Here is a 24096-nt window from a genome sequence, read left to right as displayed (position 1 = left end):
ACCGGCAAAAATGAAAGTCCCCAAAATTAACATTTCAAAGAAAAGTACACAGGTAACAGACCTACAGAGCCAAACTGCTGGTATGATATGGAGAAGAGCTGTAACACTTTCTACCCATGGAGGGAGCCAGAGAGCACAGCATTTCATCGAGAGATACTGTATGGAGCCTTTGGGAGCACACACACCCACACAACAACATCAACCGAATAGAAAAACAAACTCTCACAGAGTCAGATTCAAGCACACTGATAAATACTGCACTTGCGCTGGGCTGCATAATTAACAACAACCTTTTTAAATGAATCTTATTTCCTGCTATATTGGCAGTGACAGTCACACCCCCTTCCACTTGACTTCTGACACACACACATCCGTTTATTTAGATTTCCTGATCAGCGAAGTGTATGTATGCCCACACATGTGTAGGCAGACATACTGTGTGTAGCCTGCACAACCTCAGTATCCCACCCCTCACTGTCAGTCAACTCACAGCAAGAGACTGTCCCCTGCATGGTGTCTCTGCCAGGAATGAGACCACAAGCTGGGCAAAGAAATGTCATTAAGTAATGTCATTAAACACAGTCACAAACCTTACCGAGATATAACAGTTTAAACAGAAAGGAAAGAAAGATAATTTCCTACAGAGTAATTGTTTTTATGCCACAATGAAGATCACAAATGAAAAACAGAACTGAGTCAATGTCAGAAAGATAGCCAAAAACTTCTGCGAGGAGCAAATGGAAGCATGACAGCAACGCAAGGCAACGTAAATCATTTGTCATGCATCATGTGTAATCCTCTCTGCCAAAGTTTTACTTGTAAATGTCAAACGTTGTCAACCCTCCATCGTTCAAAAGTTATCCTAATCGTAGCCTTCGCGTCTTTACCATCAAAACAACTTCCGTCATTATCTAAATGTAAAAACTATTTCACAGTGCACACAAGTGCTGGCCACGTCAACCTTCAAAGTAAGAACTGAACAGAGGAAAACCATGTCAAAACAAAGGCAGAAATCATCATAATAATCCTTCGAGTTCTGTCTCACAGAGATTAATGAGGCGTACAACAGAGGAGGTCATAATTAATTTGTAACAAGTGAAGGTCAGGGGAGCAGAGGGTCAGTGTGAATTATTAACTACAGCATGCAGGGGCGCGCTGCCAAGCAGGTGGGAATGGGGTGAGATTAAGGTGAGTGGGGAAATATGTCTCGCACTGTATGGTGCCCAGACCCATACACACACTAATTTCATACAAAGAGCAAAAGAGCAGAGAAACACCCCGAGAATGGACATTAACAAATGCAGCAGTAGCATTCAAAGGCTACATTTAATCAGATGTAATTCCCTACAAATCGCCACACTCACTTTATTCAATCTTGATACAACGCCATAATATTCACATACGAATCAAAGATCAGCAGAGCAGGTTACTCTATTAAAGCCCTATCAGAGCCATTTAAACCTCCGTATCCATTTCTATTATGCACAGTCTGAATGAGCAGTAGTTTGAAACTTCCAAGTGTGCAGCGCTAGGCGTGAGCGAGCACATGTCACAGCAGAGTGCCAGGCTGTGCCACACCACGCCGGGCTCTGACAGGTCAGGCAGAGTCAGCAGGTATATAGGTTAATCCCCTGGGACTCCTTCAATGGGGACACATGGTCAGGCCTGTGGATTAGTGAGGAAATGAAGGATCATCCACTGAGGAAGCAGGACTCAGCTACAGTCACAGTCACTCATACTATACGGATCCACACTGTGCATTCAGAGGAAATATATATATAGAAAATTGAGAAGCATGTTCAATAGGCCATCTTGCAGGTAGACCATTTCTGAGAAGTCACTGTTTTGAACTTTTATTCATATTTAAAAATAAGACAATTATTTAAAAAACAATAGTAGTTATAGTAGTAAAGCGGTACAAAAAGACTAAAAAGCTATTTGTACTCAGTTCTACTGAAAATCTAAACATGCTTTATGCTCAAAACTCAGCAAGCAAGCCTCTACCCATCCTGCCACTGACTGTGTCCGTACACTTTGGACTTACAATCAAACACAGCTAGCTGCTATATATTTCCTCAAGACTAGGAGTATACAGCCAACTGCTGTGTAACACTGTCCTCAGTTAAAGAGGTGCTCTGAGCTTAATTATATTGCAAGCATGCTAACATGCTCACACAATGCCCTGGCTATCCATTCATTTATTAAATAGGTCTGGACTAAAGCAGTAGATCAATTGGTCGACTGACGGCTGAACATCATTCTGATTTAAAGTGTAATTCTGCTTGCATGGATTAAAAGAGACATGTTTAAGTCAAAAATGTGCATGGTTTATTCGTATTCAGCTTATACGATGCCTAACTTTATGTACATAAAGAAGTACATTAACAACATTTTAAAAGTAGAAGACTTATCCAAAACATTGGAAAGCTACATATGAAATTACTTTTTATAGTGTCTTGCTCCAGGAGAAAAGCATGTAATTTGCCATTAAGTGTGTGTGTGTGCATCTCCTGTCCTGAAGGGGCTGCGTAGCATAGGGTGAGGTCATGTTTCTGCCCTTTATTTGACTTAATCTGTCTGTTTGTATTTGTTTTAACGGGGCAACAGGTTTCCTCTTTTGGCCCAGCACACAGGAAGATGTCAGTGACACTGTCCTGCCTCAGAAGGGGCTCACAATACATAAATGAGACACAGTCAAAAGCAGCAAGACATCCCATTGATCCCAACAGATCATTCTGTCTTAAAGCATGTTTATACATATCTTCATTTTAAACCGAAACAGAGTGGTAGATATATTTTCTGCTTTATAATATCCTGGCAGGTTTACATTTAGAGAACACTTTTCAAGCGCATTGTTACAGTATTGGTTCTGTAAAGTTATCAAGCCATTTCAATAGGAAATATCTTTATTTTAATGTCTCTTTTAGTTTAAAAATGTCGTAATTAGGAGTGTTTGGGCATTAAGTAAAAGGTTTAATCTTAGAAACGACCTAAAAGGGACCTTAGAAAGTGGCTGCAGCAGCTTTTTAACTAAGCTACTAATATGGCATATAATAACCCTAATCCATCGCCTCCATAATGTCTAAATATAACTAAATCTTTAAGAGAGATTGTGGATCCCCCTCTTTCATCCCTCAAAGAAGTGAAATCTTTCCTAGAGGACAAGAACAATCCAATATCCCACTTCACACACTTCAGGACAGCAGTCAGGGGGCGACTGCAGCTGTTCTGAAGGCACAGGATGGTTCAGTGTTTTCTCCGTTGTTTTGTTTTGTTTTGGTGAGCCTTTTAGCTCAGCTCTGCTAATTTGCCCTGAGAATATTAAATACGTCTTGCTGTGTTTATCCTTCTGCAATATTGAAAAAGCACTCAGAGCTGCAGCACACAGCTCAGATTAGTTTAATGAATGCACCTCTCTCTGTGGCCAAACTGTCTGAACTGTGCAGTCAGTAAGAAGTAATTGATGCAGTTTATTTTTACCTTCCTACACTACCGACCTTATATGTCTCATTCGCTGTTCTACGCCTTTTGATGCTTTAATCAGGATATACGCTTTATGTCAGCAAGATAACAAGACAGATGATCGGCATTGTGGCTTGATAAGATTACGTCAGTGATGTATGTAATGTACATACAACAGTATAGTTTGTCTGCAGCATCATAGAGAGGATAGGGGATACCATGGATAAGTAGCTCACTGCTTTGGACACACAGGAAGATTTGACTAGCATTTTGCTAAACGCCTCCTAGGCTGGAACAGAATTAAGGCAGTGGCAAAATAACATTCAAACCTCCAAACATAAATCTGTTTTCTAAAATGTTAATCAAGCAGCAAAACAAACCTCATTTTACACTGTGGTTGGCAGCCAAGCCCAAACAAGTCATGTGTCTTATCGCATATGTCTGTCCCCAGGACAAGTTAATCAGGCTGTCTCCTCGGCCTGTTTCATTTTAGATGAGATTCTAATACTCCTGCCAGGCGAATTTACAGCTATCAGCCAAGCAAATACAATTCATGTATCGCACATCTATCTTTTAGACAAGTTACTCAAGCTTTAACATATCACCAGCAGTGAGCACAAGTCAGGTGATTACTTTACTAAAATGAGTCCAGCAAAAATATATGTGTGTTTACTCTAGTCTTTCAGACAGGTTGTTCCTTGTTCATGTGACTCGATGTACAAATATATTTTAACACGTTTAGCAAGTCTGTAGGGCAGAGCGGGCATCAGCATCCTTTGAGTAAGAATGGGACTTGTACATACTGTATAGGAGTAGTAAATACATACCTCAAATAAAAAGACATAATTCACTTCACAATATGTGTTAATTACAACAGCAGAAATGGCAGATGCAAGCCTTTGAGAACACTTCAAATGAACTGAAACATAATGTGAGAAAGGTTTATGTCAATTGGCTATATCCAGAAAATAAAAATAGTTTAAAGCACCTGAATTAATTTTAATCAAAAATATAAATGACTGCATGCAAAGCCAAAGCTCAATTCTGATTGGTGTACAGAAATTGCTAACGTCAATTCTCCAATTCAGTCCCGCCCACTTTCAAAACCACAGTTAAATAAATGAAATATGCATATATTAATCTGTAAAGTAAAAAATTCAACCTATTGTTATTAGATACTCTGATACAGCTTTTTACACTGACTGGTACAAAAAGCGTATGCATGAATAGTCCTGTTTTCAAATTAAAATAAAAAAACAATACATTTGAGACCAAACCCCCTATATTTGTGAAGTGAGATGTTTATTGGAAAACGACAGTGACCAAGTGAACCCATTAAGCACTATTATCCTCCCTTGTGTTGTTGTGTCACGCCCTCAGCAGTAAACTGTATGGCAGTGGAGCCACAGTGTCTTTGCTCATGGAGGCAGTGGGAGGACCGTCTCTTTGGCTGAGGGTAATGATCCTCGTGCTGCTTTTGCGATTGTTAATACTGCTCTCAGGCCAGACCCCCACAACTGATGTGGTCTTCTTCACTGCTGCCCGACAGCTGCAGCACTGAGAAGATTATAAAGGGGTTAAATGTAATATCTGAGCGATCAGTGAGCTTTATCTCTTTCAATTTGTCTCTCAATCTCCTGCTCTCTTTCATTATAGTTCTCCCTCTGTCTGGCTGTGTTTTTTTTGTTCCCCTGAAATACAACTACACGTCTCTGTTCCATAATCTCGCATTTGTGTCGCCAGCCTTTTAGTATTTGCCGACTATAAGCATAGCGCACACTCAACTAACCCCATCCTTCTTTCTTAATGCCAGCATTAGGGAGTAGTATCATGCCTGAGGTGCTGCCGGGAAGAGAGAGCGGTACCGATGAGGCGGGTGAAGTGATGTGTGGAGACAAGAGGGCCCAAAAGCAGGGGTGGGAGGACTGCTCTGGCCCACCTCTGTGGCTCTGACAGTGAGGATAGGCCCGGCACTGCCAGCGGCTCCTGGAGCAGAGCTAAAGCTTGTTAGCATAGCCACCAGGCCTTGAGGATGATGAGTTCTGAAGAGGTGATTAAGCCATTGCTGAGGTCCCTTGTATAGGCTTCAAAGCTCGTAGGCAGGAAAGGAAGGGCATTTGAAGATAGAAAAAGGACTGGAGGGGTTATTCAAGTTCAATATGGTCACTGGGCTCTTACATAGACATTCATCAAGAGAGCTGATATTTCTGCGGGTAGAGGCAGGGCGTGGACGGGTCGAGGGTGACCTCAGAGACATCTCGTGAAAAACACTAGATTAGCAGAAAAAGGCAGAATAAGGTACGTGAGATGCAATCCTGCCTGTCATGAGGGGCTGATCCTTTTAGATGTTCCTCTCCTTTCAGTCTCAGGTTTGGATTCAGGAAATACAGTTTGACAGTTCAAAGATCGTATGAAGCACGAGCCAGATAAGACTAGAATGTACAAGCAGTTGTGGGAGCGCTGGATCTCTCAGCAGGTCTGTGATGTACAGAACTAGCAAAGTGTGTACATCTCCAGCTCAGACTGAGCACAGAGCCTGCCGCCAAACGCAAAGGTCCCAGAGAGGAGAGTGAGTGGCATTTAAGCCTCCAGACCAGCGAGCCATCTGTGCTGGGTGCCACATAATCTCAACAGGAAGCTGGCGCCGTTGCACATCGCATCATCTTCCTGTCTTCTAATCTAACGCAGCACAGTCACACACACTGAATGTTGTCAGTGAGCACATTGTGGCGTAAGAACTTGGGATGAACATGCCTCGTGAAATTTAAATTGAACACGTACCGCATATTTAGAAAAACAGGGTTTGCGTGAAAAAACCTTTGTTTCACCATTATATTTTTTTCAGCGCTAACATATTAATCAGACAAAGTCAACATGGTCTCAGTTTAATCATCCAACAAGGCTTACTATTCTCAGATGGCACTCATTTGTGTGGGTGGATCTTTACAATGGTGTGTTGGGGTTAAGCATCATACTCGAGGGGATCACTACACTCCCTCAACACGGATTACAAACACACTCAACTATTATCTCCTTCTAAAAGTCACCCCCCCCCCCCCCCCACAGAACACACACACATGCAGAAACACACCCGTCTCTGTCTCTTTTGGTTTGTGTCTGTATCACCTCTCATAGATACTCTGTCTTATTCTGTGCAGGGTTTTAAAATGCTGCTCACCCTGATGTTGCTGCTAAATCAATAGAGCGTGGACTGAATCAAGAGGGCTGAGTACCCGTGTTGCAATGTCAACTACAAGCGATTCAACCAGAAGTAATTGCCAATTCAATCAATGTGTCAACAGCAAGCAGTAGACAGGAGGAAGAGGAATGCAAACGGAGGGAGAGGAGCACCGAAACATATCTTGTGTATATCCAACAACCTGACATCAACTGAAACAAGAAACACAAGAGAACCGGGTCGTCACATTAAAGGGGAACATTTCATGCATCAGACACGTCACTTAAATCTGTTTTATCTTAAAAAGATAAAGCCTTAGATAAAGAGCTGACATACAAGCCAACAATTTATTATTTCTTCTGGATTACTGGCAGTTTTACAGCGAGGTAAGTCAGGAACACGCAGTTCACACATTTTAAATGATTTGAAATAACAGGAGGGTGACATGCAATGATGTGTGAGGGTCTCAATATTGTATGTGTGTGTGTACGTGTGTGTTTGCAGAGCTGGAAAATGTTTAAAGGACCAGATGCTACCATTAGCATTTTAAAATAGGAGTCAGTGGCATAATGGAACATAGGGATGGTTGAAATCACACCGAGATGTAGTTATGGGTAATCGTATTTTCTTAGTTGTTATTTGTATCTAAGTAAAGCACAATAAAATAAGACTGTTTTTCTGTAGTCTTTAAAAATTACTTCATCAACATTTATGGTTTAACAGTAAACAAATATAGCATATTTGCATAATACTACTGAAGCTCTACTGTGTCTAATCTGAAGGTTCTAAGTACTGTGTTTCTGTGGGCGTGAAGACATGCATCCTGGCATGTACAGCATGTGAATGACGCGTGTGGGCGTGTGACTCTGAAACACAGTGCAAGTACTATATATGCACTGGCCTTTTACGAGAACACAGCGCATACAGGGCAAAGGAATATGGAAGTATTAAAAGGTGGAAAGCAGCTGATTGAGGCTGGGTGGGTGTTTGAGACTGTGATGGTGTACCATCATCAGTTTGGGAGCAGCCAGACTGAGCATGGCAGGATTGGATGCATGATGCTGGCAGCCATCTGGCTTTGGATTGGACTCCTGAGGGAGACACAGGCTGGTGCCAACCTTCAGAACACACTTCCAGCTTGTTTGAGAAAGAATGACATGTTCATCTATTCTGTGGGTCCATGTGGGAGAGGCAACTGTGTTCCTGCAGAGTTGTGGCACATGAGCAAATACTACACGTGCTACGTATGTTCACTGTATGCCGGTGGTGTCTTCAAGGTCACTGCATTTGAAAGCAAATTGTAGCCCTGAATGGAAAAGTAGCAATAAAATCCCTTCAAGAATTTACTTAATCGGGTATTTGTATAGAAGCTGTTTGATAGAAGTGTTTCTTCAACTGAGTCACAGTACGCTACATTTCATTAAGAAATGTTTGAAAAATCAAAGATTAAACATTTATAATTTAACATTTTAAGGGTACATTTCATGCTATCTGTATTTTCTCATTATCAAAATGGCATTGTGTGCTTACTAAACATCCTGTGTTCTCAGCACAGAAAACTGAGCCAATATATAGATACTGCAGACGGTGTTGCACACTGTTGAGAGTCTCTCTTTGCACAGCCTCTGACTGTAATTTCTTTGTCACAGCTGAGTATATCACAGAATAAAACTGTGAGAGGGCCTGTGTGTGTGTGTGTGTGTGTGTGTGTGTGTGTGTGTGTGTGTGTGTGTGTGTGTGTGTGTGTGTGTGTGTGTGTGTGTGTGTGTGTGTGTGTGTGTGTGTGTGTGTGTGTGTGTGTGTGTGTGTGTGTGTGTGTGTGTGTGTGTGTGTATGTGGGTGATTATGTAAGCTTGTCACGATAATTACGTTACTGATGAATGGACACCTTGACCATCTCTGCTGGCCTCATTAAAGCTCATTGTCTTATCACGTTTGTTCACATCAGAATGTCACACACATTTAGCCAACATGTTGCCAGAATAAACTGAAGATTTTTCCCGACCATTGAAATACTGTCTCGCAGCGACAGTGATCCAGGTGAAGTTGAGACAACGTGAGGCTGTGAGGTGTTTGAACAGCTACCATCCAAAAAGTTTGGATTTGTTTTGCCGGTGCCTGTGTATTTGTTTTGGTGAGTAGTGTTTTATCATAAACAATGAAAACATTCTGGTAACAGTGATCAGTGGTAAGTAGCAGACAGAATGTAAAAAAATAACAGTAAATATATGTATTTAAGCTCTGTATCGTTTCTGGTTGCCTAGGCCACAGTTAATCTTTACTTTCTTGACACATCACCGGTATATGCTGATATTAAACTGAAGTTTGTCTGATCTGCTTTAATCATTTTAGAGGATGAGAGATAGTCTTATTAAGAAGTTTAAAAAAGCCTTTTTAGACTGAAGAGGCAAGTGTAAATGTTGGAATAAAACTGCTCTGAGTTTCCAAAGGAGTTAAATTGTTTGACATGACACACTTATATTCTTAAAGGGTAAATTGGCTTTTTGTGAGTTTAAGTACAGTTTTTTTCCTCCCTGGTAAATCATATAAGATTCTAACATCTCAAATACAACCTGCCCCTGATACCAAGCTGCAAACAAACAGATAACTGCAGTAAAACTAACACCTGCACGTACACATTTCTCACATGCATGCAACATACACACAGGCATTAATGCACACTCACCTTATGTGACATGTGAAATCAAACACAGCACTCTCCCTGCTCAGCAATGCATGAAGTATTTATAATGTTCTCTCTTGTTGAATTATTGATGAACTATGTTTTCGGTTTCTCTACACTTTTTCTACAGTTATATTAGAAATCCAGTCCTTTTCTCTAACAGTCCATTCAGGGCCTTCGTCCTGTTATACACAAAGCCACTTCTATATCATAATAATAGACATACAGTGATAGATCAGTATGCCCGCCTAACCGTGAAAGCATTATGTTATCCATATGAAAATGAAATAGTGAGACTCCTGGGAACTGAAACCCAATGCAATGTCAAACGCACGTCCACCTGTACTTAGTTTCAAGAGGCATGACATGTTCTGCCTCTATAGGCTGAATAGTCTGTAGTACTATAAGCATTTCAGTGATGAGGAGTGACATGCAGCGTATTGTCTATTAAATTAAGAAGCAGACACTCCAGCGAAAACATATTAAGTCTGTTTGCAACCATACTCTGGGGAGACGACAATGACACAAGGTTGTTTTTAATCTCCTTGAGAAGCGTAATGGGGGAGGAAACAGTCCCAAAACAAGGACATCTTATTTACTCAGAGTCACACAAGACTTTCAGCACTAATTGATGTGAAATATCGTGCAACGTTACAAACAGTTGGCTTCCTCTCGCTCATTATCTGTGATTCCTCCTACTTCTCAATCTATCACCTCTTTCCTTTCTCTCCTCCTCCGTTCTGCCACTCTTTCTCACACAGACACTGGCATCCTTGGTCTCATCATAGATTCAAAAGGAGCCGACTTTGTTTAAAAAAAAAAGATGATACAGCTCAGCCTAATTTACTCTGAATTAATTACTCATGTGGTGACAGAATATGTATTTTCATGAATATTTCTAGCAACTTTCTGATTTACACAAGCTACAGATCGTTCTTTTAAATCCTCCCATAATACTGTTACACACATACATTACAGGTTACAAGTCATGTTTTACGTGTGATAAAGTAAAGGCAATAACTATGACTATACAGTATAGCAGAACTGTATATGTTTAAATGATTTAAGCCGAAAGGCGAAACCTGTTTTTTCTGTTTTACAGTACAGAAAAACCCTGACTTTGCCCACCGCCATTTATTGTATTAAAAAAAAAAAACCTTAGTCAAATGTGGGCGATGTGTTTTTATTACTATACCACGTAGTTTAGAAATGTATTGTTCTTCTTAAAAATAGCGTTAATTGCCATGGCACAAACTGAGCAGCTCATTTGCATTTCATCCACTTTGTCACTTTTCATTAGCTGAGCATTTCCTGAGCTGTCACCAGTGCAGGAGGACTTTGTTTACTGTAAATGTTTCATCTTATAGGAAAAATAACAAGCTTTTGAAAGATATGGTAATCCAAGTGCAAATCAGTTTCTACCGTGCTGATAACAAGTATTGTCTATGTAGCCGACGCCTGATAAAGCCTGTTTCTGTTTTTCCTGAATCCCTTCATTGCAACGCTATCACATATGGACGGCCAGACGGACATTTTGCCATGATGACACACAGATTTACAAGGTGAAAACCATACCTGCATCTGGTCAATATGGTATATCCTTTTCATTGTTCTCTACTATTTCAAGTCAATTGTCACAAACCAGTTGTTCAACTTGGCACAGTTTTAACTCACAGTTTTAAGTCTATCATCTATCAGACCAGACCAGTGACACATGAAGGAATGAAGTACCTAAAGGCTTTTCACCACACATGATGAAAACAGGAAGAAGTGATTACAATTCAGCTTGCAACAAACAAGTTTGAGAAAAAGCAGGGACAGCAAAACAGTAAAGGTTTGGAGTGATTAGGAGAAGATGAGGAGAAATAATGTGTCAAACAGGCTGTGTGGAAATCAAGCTGAGAAACCCAGATTCAAAGTACAAAGCCTCACACCATGTCCAAATGGTTCTCACCCACTCTCGAGCGACCAGCCTGCCAGCTCACATGGAATAACAACAAATACGGTTTACAGGTTTGAAAAGAAAGCACCTTGTGCTGGATTGAGGCCGTAGCCATCAGCGCAAAAACACATCTAATAACAGATCCTCTCATAAAAACAAAGCAACATCAGTCTTAAAGTTTTATCAGACTCTCAGCATCTTAGCAGCCGAGCATGAAAAGGACGCCTGACAAACAAATTATCCCTGTTTCCATAGCGATCTATGAATGGCCTGTGCTAGTGCCTGTGACAACCAGATGCCTGGGAAGACAAGGCTAGCCCATAAAAAGCCAGTGCTCTGCAGAAAGCCTGTTATTACTGCTATCATTCAATTGGACTTGATTTGCATAATTAAACTCTGTATTGCCTGGCTCTGGGAGCTACTGCAAGACTCTGCTCTGCCGCCCTTCCTCATAATAGAGGACCAGGGGCACTTCGGAGAGGAATATACTCTCAGCTGACTACTAGATGTCATTCATCAATACTAATATTATCCATTAAATTGAACTTAATAAGGCTGTGTTTTTGTGGTCCGTTTCATATATTTCTGTGCAGCTCCGGGGTAGAGTGCACACTGATGATGTGAGTCACAGCCTGGACTTCACTCTGCTACATACATGAGAGGCCCTGACAGAGCAGAACATGGCAGGTCCTGACCGAGAAACACAGAGAGAGAAAGGCAGAAGAAAAGAGAAGTAGCTCACAGGCTTACATAAAGCAATGTGTGTACATGCTGCATAGTACAGAACCTGCAGCTCGAAAATACAAATACCAACCCTTCTTGTGCAGAAATGTTGTTTTGTACAAATTCTTTGCATGAAATATCTTTGAAACAATTGGTCCATCCCTCGGTGTTAAAGAACAAATCTAATGGAATAAAATAAATACTAAATACTAAGAATCAATAAGAACCATCACAGATATACAGAAGGGCATCTTGAAGAACCTCAGAGACAGAGCAAACAGAGACAATTGTTGGCCAACTGACAGCACCCGAAGCCAAATACTTGAATCATGACCACAATAATCCTTTTAAATTGCAGCTATTCACTCAAAGACCATGCGACCGTAAAAGGATAACAACACGACCCATTCAACTGCACTATGACACAGCATTTCCACAGAAACTGGTCAATAAATCAATTCATACAGCGAATCCCTTGCAATGTCCGGCTGTCACTTTGTTACGAGCAGCTGAAAGCCAAACAAATTGAGAGTCTTACCTCGACGAGGTGTGGAGTTGGATTGAATCCACACAAGTTGCACACTTGCTGGTGGCACTGTGTGCAGGTGTTGTAGTTGGGTTGCTCTGCTGTGTTGCCGATGTTGAGGCCTGTCTTGCAGAGAGGACAAGAAGCTTTAGGTTTAGAGGCTTCCGGGGAAGCGTGCTGTTGTTGCTGCTGAGCAGGGCCTCGAGGCCCTTGGTGTGCGGGCTGGGGTCCTGAGGGTTTACTCGCCGCAGGCCCTGGACCAGGAGGTCCCCCTGGTTTAGGCGCCGTTTTGGGTGGCGGTTGTTGGGGTTGAGTAGTCTCAGATATGAGAGTGCTGGCTTGGTTAAGAAGAGAAGCACCAAAACCAAACAACTTCCCAAAAGTCTGCTCTGGAGGCGGCGGCTGCCGCGAAGGGGAGCTCCCCGCACTGCGAGTCTGATCCTGGCGGGGGTGCTGGGGATGGTGGGCGGGAGAGTTGTGGGACAGATCAGGCTGAGATGGGGCCTTGGCCATGCCGGGGAGAGCCACTGCCCCTGGAGGGAGTCTCACTTGTTGCTGACCCGGGCCACCAGGACCTGTCTGTCTGGTAGGACCAGAAGCTGGAGGGTGGGCGTGTCCTGGAGGATGGGCCTGAGGATGGGCCTGCGCTGGAGGGTGGGCCTGAGGATGGGCCTGCGCTGGAGGGTGGGCCTGAGGATGGGCCTGCGCTGGAGGGTGGGCCTGCGCTGGATGATGGGCCTGCGCTGGAGGGTGGGCCTGCGCTGGAGGGTGGGCCTGTGCTGGATGATGGGCCTGCACTGGATGATGGGCCTGCGCTGGAGGGTGGGCCTGCGCTGGAGGGTGGGCCTGTGCTGGATGATGGGCCTGCACTGGAGGGTGGGCCTGCGCTGGAGGGTGGGCCTGTGCTGGATGATGGGCCTGCGCTGGAGGGTGGGCCTGCGCTGGAGGGTGGGCCTGCGCTGGAGGCTGCGTCTGAGGAGGGGGCTGCGTCTGAGGGGTGGGCTGTGTTTGGGGTGTAGGCTGAGTTGAAGGATCAGGCTTAAGTTCTGGTTTGGCTGCATGAGAAGGAGAGTGTATCTGTTGCTGACTCTTGGAGCGTGGTGTGGTCATGTCCATCCCCAACGCTCTCTGCATCTGACAGTTCAGACACAGCCACTCCTGTACCTGTGAATGACAAAGATGAAAAACAATAACAATTAGTTATGGCATCAAATCTTAATATTTTAGTTAATAAATGACTTTGGGTTTTAAAGAAACAGTCGAACATATTCGGAAAGATCTTTATTTGCTTTTAAAAAAGTGCTGGATAGAAAAACGTATTACACACTTTACATCTTAAACTCATAAAAGGAATTGTGTTAGCAGTGAGTTACAGGTGTGCTAAAAGGCAGATTATGAGAGAGCCAGCTGTTTTCATCCTTTCTTTAGTTTAGTACAAAGCTAACCACCTGCTGATGGCAGCTTTATATTTAGTGTGCAAACATTCGAATTCTATCCAAATAAGAATGTTACTCTCTGCAAGAAAGCAAATACTTTTCAAAAGAATAAGCTAAAAAACGGTTAAACTGACAGGGCTATTGTAAATGATAAGAATTTTAAATAATGAATTAAAAAATATATATATACAAAATATATATATTAAAAAAATATATATTAAAAAGTTTATATCATATTCTCCCATTGGCTCAGTTAATGCCCCACTTCCTGTTCACTGTCCAAAGATATTAAAGTAACATGAACTAAAATCTCTAAACTGCCTCTAGGTGTGAATGTGTGTTGATCTGTTTATGTGACGAACTGGCCCCCCCACTTCCCCTCATCCAATACAAGCTGGGATAGCCTCCAGCCTGCTCTGAATAGGAAACATTGTGTATAGAAAATGATTGAATGCAGGAATAATTATGAGTGATTTATAATATCTCATTGAGGAAGGATTTAAGCTCCCCGTGCCTTGACATGGAAATGAAGAAAAAATCATAGGAAATTGACGTGACAGACGGGGTGCACTCTGGACTTCCTCAATAAATCATGGACGCCCTGATTTGGTATCTTCCCTGGCATCTTCTGTGTGTATCGTGCCTTTTTGCTTTCTCTTACATCCCCACTCATTATACACCATGTTCCCTTTCTCATTAAAATCCTCCCCTGTTTCTCCTCGTGTTCCACCTGCTGTTGTCATTTCATTTATGTCTTTACCTCTCCTATCTTTTGCTCGCTATAGGCGTGCAAGAAGGTAAAAGTCAGAAAGAGGGATAGCACATATGCGTGATAATTGGCATCCTGGTGCTTTGACAGCTGCCACACTATTGTAGCTGTCTTGGATTCATGGTCATTACATAATGCCCTAATGCATTATAAATGCACCGGGAGAAAGGTTGTGAACAGGTTGGTGGTCCAGGGTACAATAGGCGTGGTAGGGGGTCCAGCCGTCGGCTTTTTTCCTTATACCTTTGGGGAAAAATTCCCTCTTACTCTAGTGGATACAAAAAGATTTTGGTTCAGCTTCAGCAGATGCCCAAGCAAGGACTGGAAATGCAGGAAGATCTCTTCACTTCTGCTGGCTGAGGAATCAAATGTCTCTGCAAGCCTGTGGCCACGGGAGGCTGAGTCATAAACAAGCTCACAAACAACTCACACTCAAACACACAAGCACAAACACACACATCAATCTACTTTAGAAATGACTTTATACTCATACTCCTTTCTCAAACCATTACTTAAGTAAACAATAAAACATAAATACTAAAAGGTCCTCTAAATATGTTTGGCTTTATTCTTCATTGTAAACTGATTACAATCTGAAATCTGCCCCTTGTTACATATTCATGCAAGCTAGTGCAGTAGTTGTCGTTTCACAGTTTAGCTACAGTGGTGTGAGTCACTAAACCTAAAGTGTAGTATTCCTCCACAAAATGCCAAACGCTGACTCACTGCTGTGATATGACTTTTAGTTGAGCGAGAAACTCTGCTAAAGCAGTTACTTAACCCAAGCTGATAACACCTAATTCTGCTGTCAGCTGATAATCTGCCACTCCGTGTATCTTCATTATTCATTAGTAATGATTTGCCATTTGAAATACAAGACAAATGTAAATGTGGGAAATCATTTAGAGGTCTGGAACCTAGGGCTGTGCAATTAATTGTATTTTAATCGCAATTACGATTTTGGCCTGCCACAATTACGAAAACAACATAATCGAAAAAAACGATTATTTTGCTTTGCTAGGTTGTGACAGTGCACTGCAACATATTTGATCTAATTTATTTGTATTTATCATATTTATATATGTTTAGTAGCTTGTTGAAGTGCGCTCCAAAATATTTGTTGATCTTGTTTATTGGTATTTATTATTTTGATATTATTTATTTAAATGTAGATATAAATGTATCATTTATTTTATTTATTTTTCTATTGGTTTTTCAGTTGAATTATACGTTCAGGGAAATCAACAGTTAAAAAGATACTGTTCAAATTATTATTTGTATTTAAAAGTTCAATAAATGGATGTTTTCAAAGTCAATGAATAATCATATTTAATAATCGTGATATCAATTATTGACCAAAATAATCGTGATTATGATTTTTGCCATAATCGCACAGCCCTACTGGAACCAGACTAATTTTGTATAAAAAATGGTTTTGCATTAACAGGCTATTACTGGAGAACTATGAAGCATGGAGACGTGCCTTCTGTACTATCGCCTGATGCCTTGCTACTAAAGAGGATTAATTTGTTTTTGTGGGATCTAATTGTTTCATTTATCTATTAGTAAATCATCAGATCCTATTCATTAAATGATCATATCATCTGGATCTTACAAGTAGATATGTTACATGAAATTACAAATAGAGATTGTGCTGAATTCTTACTTATGCTGCAAGGAGCAATACAAACATATCAAATGTTTAAGGCTGGCAGAAATTGCTGTTTTATTTAGTGAAATTAGAATACCTCATTTGAATATGTTCATTCAAATAAATAAGAAACCCTATTTGAGATGGGTGGTGTCTCTACCATCATGCTGCAGGGATTCTCTTGCTTATTCTCAGTGTGTGTGTGAACACAGTCTACTGTCTACTTAGACGCAGCCTCTAACAGAGGCCAATCATGTACAAGGAACCTGTGGCAGCCTGACCTGTGCTGCAGCTTTTTATTCAAAATGGCCCTGTCCACTGCTTAAAAAATGTAGTAACCACTTTGCTTGCCTTTTAATATTTCTCACCAAGTCATTCAGTCAGTCAGTCAGTCATTCAGTCAGTCAGTCAGTCAGTCAGTCAGTCAGTCAGTCAGTCAGTCAGTCAGTCAGTCAGTCACAGGCTCAGCAGCAGCTCAGCCCCTCGTTAAACCTCATTATAACGAGTGACGAGGCTATGGTTTTAACTGTCGATCAGGAAAGTTGAGAAGCTGGGAGCAGGTTTCAACCCCGGGGACAATCAGCGTAACGTGGACAGTAAAAACAACCCTTGAGAAACACAACAACATCCACCACTGGACATCTAATCAGTGATTCTCAAGTGGGAACTCCTCTTTCCGTAATAGTAATTGTCCTTGATTTATTTCCTTTCCGAATTACAGTCAGGCTAATCATATAGGCCCATTTAGTGAGAAAACAAACCCGAAAAAAACAAAGAAAGCAACTGCAGGGAAGGCAAGCAGCTATTTATCAATTTCATCGTGTCTCTGCTTGCCTCGGCCTCATCTCTCCATCTCATCCCTCTCTGCATCCCCCTTGTTATGAGGCAATCATGTGGATCTTTATGAAATCTGATCTGTATCAGCAAAAAACAGACGCACTGCACACTCCATCTCCTGCCCTCCTTCTCGCACAGCTCTCTGTTGCAACCCTCCATCTTGTTCTCCTTCACCCATCTTTATTTTCCGTCTTATCTTTATCTCTCGAATCACACCCCTCCCTCTAACGCTCTTCTTCCATCTCCATCTCAAGAATACATTTTTGATGGCTCGCATCCGGCCTTGCTTTCATACATGGATCCAATTCCTGCCTTAGCTTGTTAAATGTGTTTGTGTCTGTGTGTGTGAGTGTGCGTGTGTGTGTGTGTACCATGATACACGACAAAGGTCATAAGCAGGGACCGGAGCCCACTGTTCTGCGAGAACTCGCCGTTTGCCAACAGGATGCTCGAGCAACGTGGCTTCATGAAGAACAACAACTTGCTGCCAGAAATAGAACCTTTTAGCAGCAAGGGCCCACCGAGACTTGGATATGGATCAAATAATGAGAGCAAAGCATCCTTGGCAACACACATATATATTTACATGATGAATTTTATGCTGATTTATGTACCATCTGATACTCTTCATTGTATCAACTTGGACTACCGCTTAAGATTATTTTAATGAGCGGTGAATTTCGAGGGTATTTTTTAGTGTATGACTGAAGAAAAAAAAAGGTTTCACAATCACAATTTCCTAAAGCCCAAACTGATGTTTTCAATTTTATTTTATTTATTTAACCCTTAGATGCACGAGTGACTGGACCCTACACTCTTCCATAAGTGGGTCAAAAAGGACCCGTATTAGAATAATATGTGTTTTTATGCCATTTTTGTCATTTTGGTTAAGAGAAATCACTTGTATAATATTTAGTATTATATTTTGGTTCACACTAGAAATATTTTATATTTAATTTTTCACTATTTATAATTTTAGACATTTTTTTTACATTTAAAAAAAAAAACGTTTTCCCATAGGATTCCATAGAAAATGCATGCGGGTCAGTTTTGACCCACTTATGGAAGCTTGGGGTAGTAATACAAAAACTACAATTTCTTAAAATGTAAATAAAAAATGTGAATGGCATGATATCCAAAACATGTTTTTTGAGGAATAGCTGGAATATGAAATGATAAAAAAAATGGAATTACAAAGATACTTCAAGAAAACCACCTCACCAGGTCAAAAAAGACCCACTTATGCATCTAAGGGTTTTAACAAAAGCTCGGTCAAAAAAAAAGAAAAGCTTTTGGAAACTGGACCTAGATATTGTGTTTTCTTAGAAAATAAATAAATAATGCTCAAAATCGTTAACACATTTTCTGCCGACAACCTGATAAAACAACAAATTATACACATTCTAATATCAGCTAAAAATGAGTCCAACAATAGAACCATGTTGTATTACTGTGGGAGGGGGAGTGATGAGGCATTAAGCTCATCGAAGCGAGTATTGACCCACGGGTTCTCCACTTCGTTCTGCCTTGTTCATCGCATTGCAAACAACCCTCATTTCAGCTCACCTAAAACAACCCTACCCCTTTCTTTCCCAGATCATCCTGCCATTCTAAATAAATCAACTTTGGTACTGTACAAATGGTATTTTTATGATTGTACAATAAAAAAACTATACATTAAAATCATATCAGATTCCAATTTTGTGTTGGGATTTTAGATGGAGGTGCAGAGTTACCCATGTGTTGCTGCCCAGTTTGTTGACAGGAGTGAGACATCATGCATTCCATCATTCCCTAGGAAATCTGAGTACAGAACACCTCAAGACAAAATCAAACTTTCACCGAACAAGAACGCAGGCAAAAGAGGAAGCTCGGTCTGTAAGATCACAATGCATCATCACCGTGCGCACAGCAGCTGAGCACTGCAGTTTGAGGATGCTTATAATGCAGCGGTGTATCAACGCCTATAGTCAAATGGGCTGGAAGACATTGATATTCCTTACAATGCCTCTCCCTCCCTCTTCCTGTCAATGTGTCTCTTTCTGATCTACAGGTCAGTGCTACAAACAACTACACAAGCACAATCTCAATAAAACACATCTGTTTTTCTCCTCAACATTGCCAAGCAGCGTGAAAAGACGAGTAGAAATGATAAGTTAATTTTCCATTCATGCTGTTTGTTGTGCTGTCGCAGCGTCAGGCACCGCAGGGAGCCACAGTGTTCCTGAGGATGCTGGAAAGTAGTGCAGAGTGGAAGTGTGGAACATTATATCTTGGTATATGGTGCAGGAGATGTACACAATGCAATGAACACCTACGCAGTGTAATGCAAATCAATTATTTATTGTTTAATTTACTGCAAAATAAATGCTGCTACCTAGGACTGCCTTCTTGTTCACGATTGGTCGACTTTGGTCGTAATTTGTATTTATTGTGTTAATGCTAAATGTTATATTTTCAAGATACTTAGGATTTCAAGTGGTGCTTTTGCAGGTTTACTGGTGGAGAAAATCAGTTTTACAGATCTGTCAATTAAATCAACTTATCATTGTTTATATTCTAATATACATTTTTTTAACCACCATATTTTCACCATGTTGCAGAAAGTAAGCTCTCCATAAGTTTATTCAGTGTTATTGTGTTTAACTAAGTAAACAAAATAAAACATAAAAAGACACAGGTGGACCATCTGAATCCAATCAGACTGAAAGGGGTAATGGTTGCTGTTATTTGCTGCTGAAAAGCAGAGCACAATGGACTATAGCACACCGGGATATTAAATGCAACGGGTTACAGGAGAATAATCAAACCTGTCTCCTAGATTTACTCTCTGGCAGTTCTCTTTCCAAAATATTTTGGTATATGCAAAATTGAGCGTGTAGTGTCTCAGCTGGATTCCTGACCCAGTTCACACTGTTTGTCCACTGAATGCCCCAGTCTGCCATCACTGTGCACAACACTGTCACAAAAACTCTGACATCTTTCTATATTTTGATTTAATATATTTAACTTACAGTTTGAGTGAGAAGTTCGTCGTCTCACATTTATATTCAATGTTTTAAAGCTAATTGGATTCAAATGAAAACATTTAAACACAGTGATTACTCTAATGTAAATCTAGCATACTTAAAAATAGGAGTCATGTAAGAAGTCCAAATGTTCAGGTTTGTGCATGCTTTCAGAGTACAAATAATCAAACCTTTTTAATATAAATACATATATTTGCGTAAAATCCATGTGAATATAGGATCGAATAGGTAATACATATATATTTGAAATACTGGATCATATGTGTCATAGAGGGATTTTTTTAATTCTGATGTGCCACGGCCTCAGTTTCTAACTAATTACAAATGACACACAGGCAGGCTGACTCTTGTTGGTGGGAAACCAAGAATGAAAATACGGCTCACTTTGTCCTCACAAATAATTAAATGGCTAATTTTTCTGCAAAACCTTTGATGAATAGCAGTTGGCCTCAAAAAGAAAATGACTAAACTTCCATTCAGAATATATATTTTTTACAGGCAGATTCAAGGCAGAAGACAGACAGTAACCTCAACCCTAAAGAAACGTGCCATTTTACCAAAGCCTTCTTCCTCAAGGACCCAAATTATAATGCTTTTTCCCAAATTTGAAACATTTCAACCTTTTGTGAGACGAAAATCACCAAAAACACCATCCTGATTCTCTTCATGCATCACATACTGTATATCAGCCATTCTGTCCTTTGCTAAAATGTAACTTCACACAAGTAAAGCCCATGAAAGTATTGGTGAGCGATCGATACAACAGCCTAGTGTCTTCAACTTTGCTAGATCTGAATGTCGTGGAATCTGCGGTGCCAGATGACGCAGAGTTAGAGGCGGATTAGAAATGTCTGATACTAAACATTGAATACATTTGAGGGGATTAGGAACCAGGCTCTTGCTCCCTTGAGGCGTAATGGATTTATCCTTCAATGATATGACAACATTATTTTTGTAAATATTTATTTCTATTTATTTTTCACATATTATTTGTAAACTCTCTAAATATATTAGACAACTGATAATGTTGTGTTAATGTGGTCACATGAATAAACAATATGCATGCAATAAAACTCAAGGAACTCTCACTTTGTAGCAAGCACTAAAGTCTTGAAGAGTTTAAGTTCAACATTAGATCAATAATGTACCTCAGACACTTACAACCTTGACTAACAAGTTGCTTTCAAAAACCCTTTGAAATAATGACGGTTCACTTCTGATGCTATGGACAGCTCGTTCTCCCAGGTTGGTGTTACTCTAGCAGCTTGAGAAAATGTACTTTGGGCAACGTTAACATCCAAGTCAGCTAAAGCTCCGGCGTCTCTATCGGAGATACGAAGTAGTATCGTACGTGAAGCCTGCATCCCACAGCTGTGCCTTTGCAGGAAGGAGAGGGCTGAAGCGTTGACAGAATGACTCACAGTAGATTCTAGTCACGGCTAAATACATACTGTACTTTTACACAAAGAGTGCAAGTGGAAAATTATTTATGGACTACACTCAATTCAATTTAGACAACCTTAAAGCTGCACCTTGGGAGCACAACTGTAAACACATAGTTTGGCATCATATCACCTGATTATACCTTAAGTTGTTGTGGCAAACATTTAAGCAAACTGATGCCGAAGAACACGTTGAGTAGACACAGAACAAACGTTTGCATTATGTCGAATAGCATGTCTGGCCACCTGTCAAATGTAGGTCTAACGTGCACTCTACCTCTTCAGCTGCTAAACGCTCCACTATGTTCACCAGCTAGACATTATTAAAGTTGCGGACCATTAAAACAAAACCAATTAGCTGAAAGAAGCTAAAATGCTCTGTACAGTACAGCTGAGGAGAACGGCTGAGTCGGGTGAGAATTATTTGTCATAACTAAGAGCAGCCCCTTTCACATTCAAAAGTTATGTTTGTCATAAAAGAAAAAGATAAATAAATAAAGCTTGAACAACAAAATACGAATTTGTTTTTGGACTGAAGTATACATTGGAATTTTCAAATGTAAAATAGTTTATGTTGGAGTAAAAAAAACAGTGACCACATAACTGATAGAAATGTATTTTGATCGGGGAGGCAGATATATAAAAAGAGTATTTTGTGTGGGAGCATTTGTTGAAAACTAGTCTTGTTTAGTGTGTGGGATTTCTGGATAAAAGAAGCAGTTCGAAGGCACTTTTCAAAGAAAACTAATAAGAAGTTAAAATAGTTTTTTTAATCCATCTGCAGTGTGCTTTTGCAATGCAGATGCCTTCATCATGGAGAAGCAAATCAAACTGCAAAGAGAAACACTTTCTTCTCAAAATTGCCCCAGAATATTTCTTATCTTATTTCTGTATTTTTGTATTGGGGCTGAATCATTTAGTGTTGCAACGCGTGAATACTCTTAACTATTATAGTTCATTTATGATGATGCCTTTGCTCTTTTATTCTGTATCCCTCTGCGACCACACAGCTACCCCTCTCTTTCTCTCTCTTTCTCTCTCTGTCTCTCTCCCTCTCTGTCTCTCAGCTGTGGCTTCACAGGACCAAGCCATTGTTGCAGACAGGAGGAGGGTACAATCTATAAATAGAAATTGGACCAATTATAAAGCAGATGTTCCCCGGTATGATGGTGGGAGAACACTGTTAGGGTGCGTTCACTTTCTCTCTGTTCTTTTATTCTCTGTCTCCAAGTCTATCCATGTCAGTCCTGCTTCCCCTACTTCTCCTCCCCTCTTTGATCACAAAGTCTTTAATTAAACCCCACCTTCCTGAAAAAAAATGTCCTGCTATTTTTTTATCTTTCTGTCTTCTACGTCATCCGCACCCGACGCACAAGATGACGTGTTTGATTGCTTGCACGTTCAGAGCCAACATGTCTAAATAAATCTCGTCAACTCAGGTTTACTGACAGCCCTGTAACATACTGTGGGACAACACCCATGTGTTGCTCATTGTTTACATCTCTATAAGTTACATTCCCTTATTCAAGTAGTTTAACACGGCATCAACTTGTATTTCCACATCTGTTGTCATTACTCACACAATGTTACATGATTCTGTTACATGTCAAATCCCACTGTGAATCGCCTTCTTGCTAAATGTAAAAAAGGGGGGGAAAAGAATTCTTGAATTTATACTTTTGATGCAAAGCTGGAGATTCATTTGGGACTTTGTGGTGAATAAGCATAATCTAAAATATCCAAAAATGGAAATCGCCCTCGGTTATGAACATTTTAATCAGCACTGCCATCGTTCTGTCATTTGAAGGGAAATCCTCTTCAGTAACAGATTTTGCTCATAATTTATCTCTGTAATCCGGCACAGTTCAATCAGTGTCTGTAAACTATTTGTAATGCAGCTGACAAAGGGAACTGAGCCCTTGTTTTAATCAGGAGACAATCATTAAACTGATATCAATAGGATACTGTCGTTAATAGAAAATGCAACAGGTGATTTTTCACAAAATAACACCAAAAAAAAGTGTAATCCTTGAAAATCCTGAAAGTCTGTCTCCACGTAAACACAAGTCAAACAACATCTGATCCTGCTTAGAACAGACACTTTCACTTCAACTTTCTTAGCTTGCTTCTCTCTTCTTGTCCTCACCATCAGAGTGACTTTAATTCCAGTCATCGTCTTCTTCAACGTTATCGTCACCTTGATCAGCAACAATGTGGCCATCATTAGTTTCACTGATGAGTGATAAGGCTGTGTTAGATCTGCTGCAGTGAGGCAAGAGCCCAATCCATGCTAAGTAGGTTATGGGGGTAAATCTTCAGGTCTCCAGAGGCTGAACGCTTTCCCTCAGAGTCTCTCTCCCTGCCAGCATCTGACAAGCTCACCAAGGCTGAGCTGAAAAAAAAAACATAAAATCCACC

At 40.6% G+C, this 24096-nt stretch overlaps 1 protein-coding gene across 1 annotated transcript in view; it reads right to left on the bottom strand.

Annotated features, from left to right (window-relative positions):
• The window catches only part of bsnb (bassoon (presynaptic cytomatrix protein) b), a 57009-nt gene that overhangs the window by 23130 nt on the left and 9783 nt on the right, over positions 1–24096 (bottom strand). The window contains exons 3-4 of the mRNA XM_034139557.1: positions 13212–13678; positions 12527–13118 (exon numbers count right to left, since the gene is read on the bottom strand). Coding sequence (XP_033995448.1) covers positions 12527–13118; positions 13212–13678 — 1059 coding nt within the window. The remainder of the gene's footprint in view (positions 1–12526; positions 13119–13211; positions 13679–24096) is intronic.

The sequence above is a fragment of the Trematomus bernacchii genome, unplaced genomic scaffold, assembly GCF_902827165.1.
Source record: "Trematomus bernacchii unplaced genomic scaffold, fTreBer1.1, whole genome shotgun sequence".
In the NCBI taxonomy this organism is placed as follows: Eukaryota; Metazoa; Chordata; class Actinopteri; order Perciformes; family Nototheniidae; genus Trematomus; species Trematomus bernacchii.
This window is presented reverse-complemented; position numbering and strand designations above follow the sequence as displayed.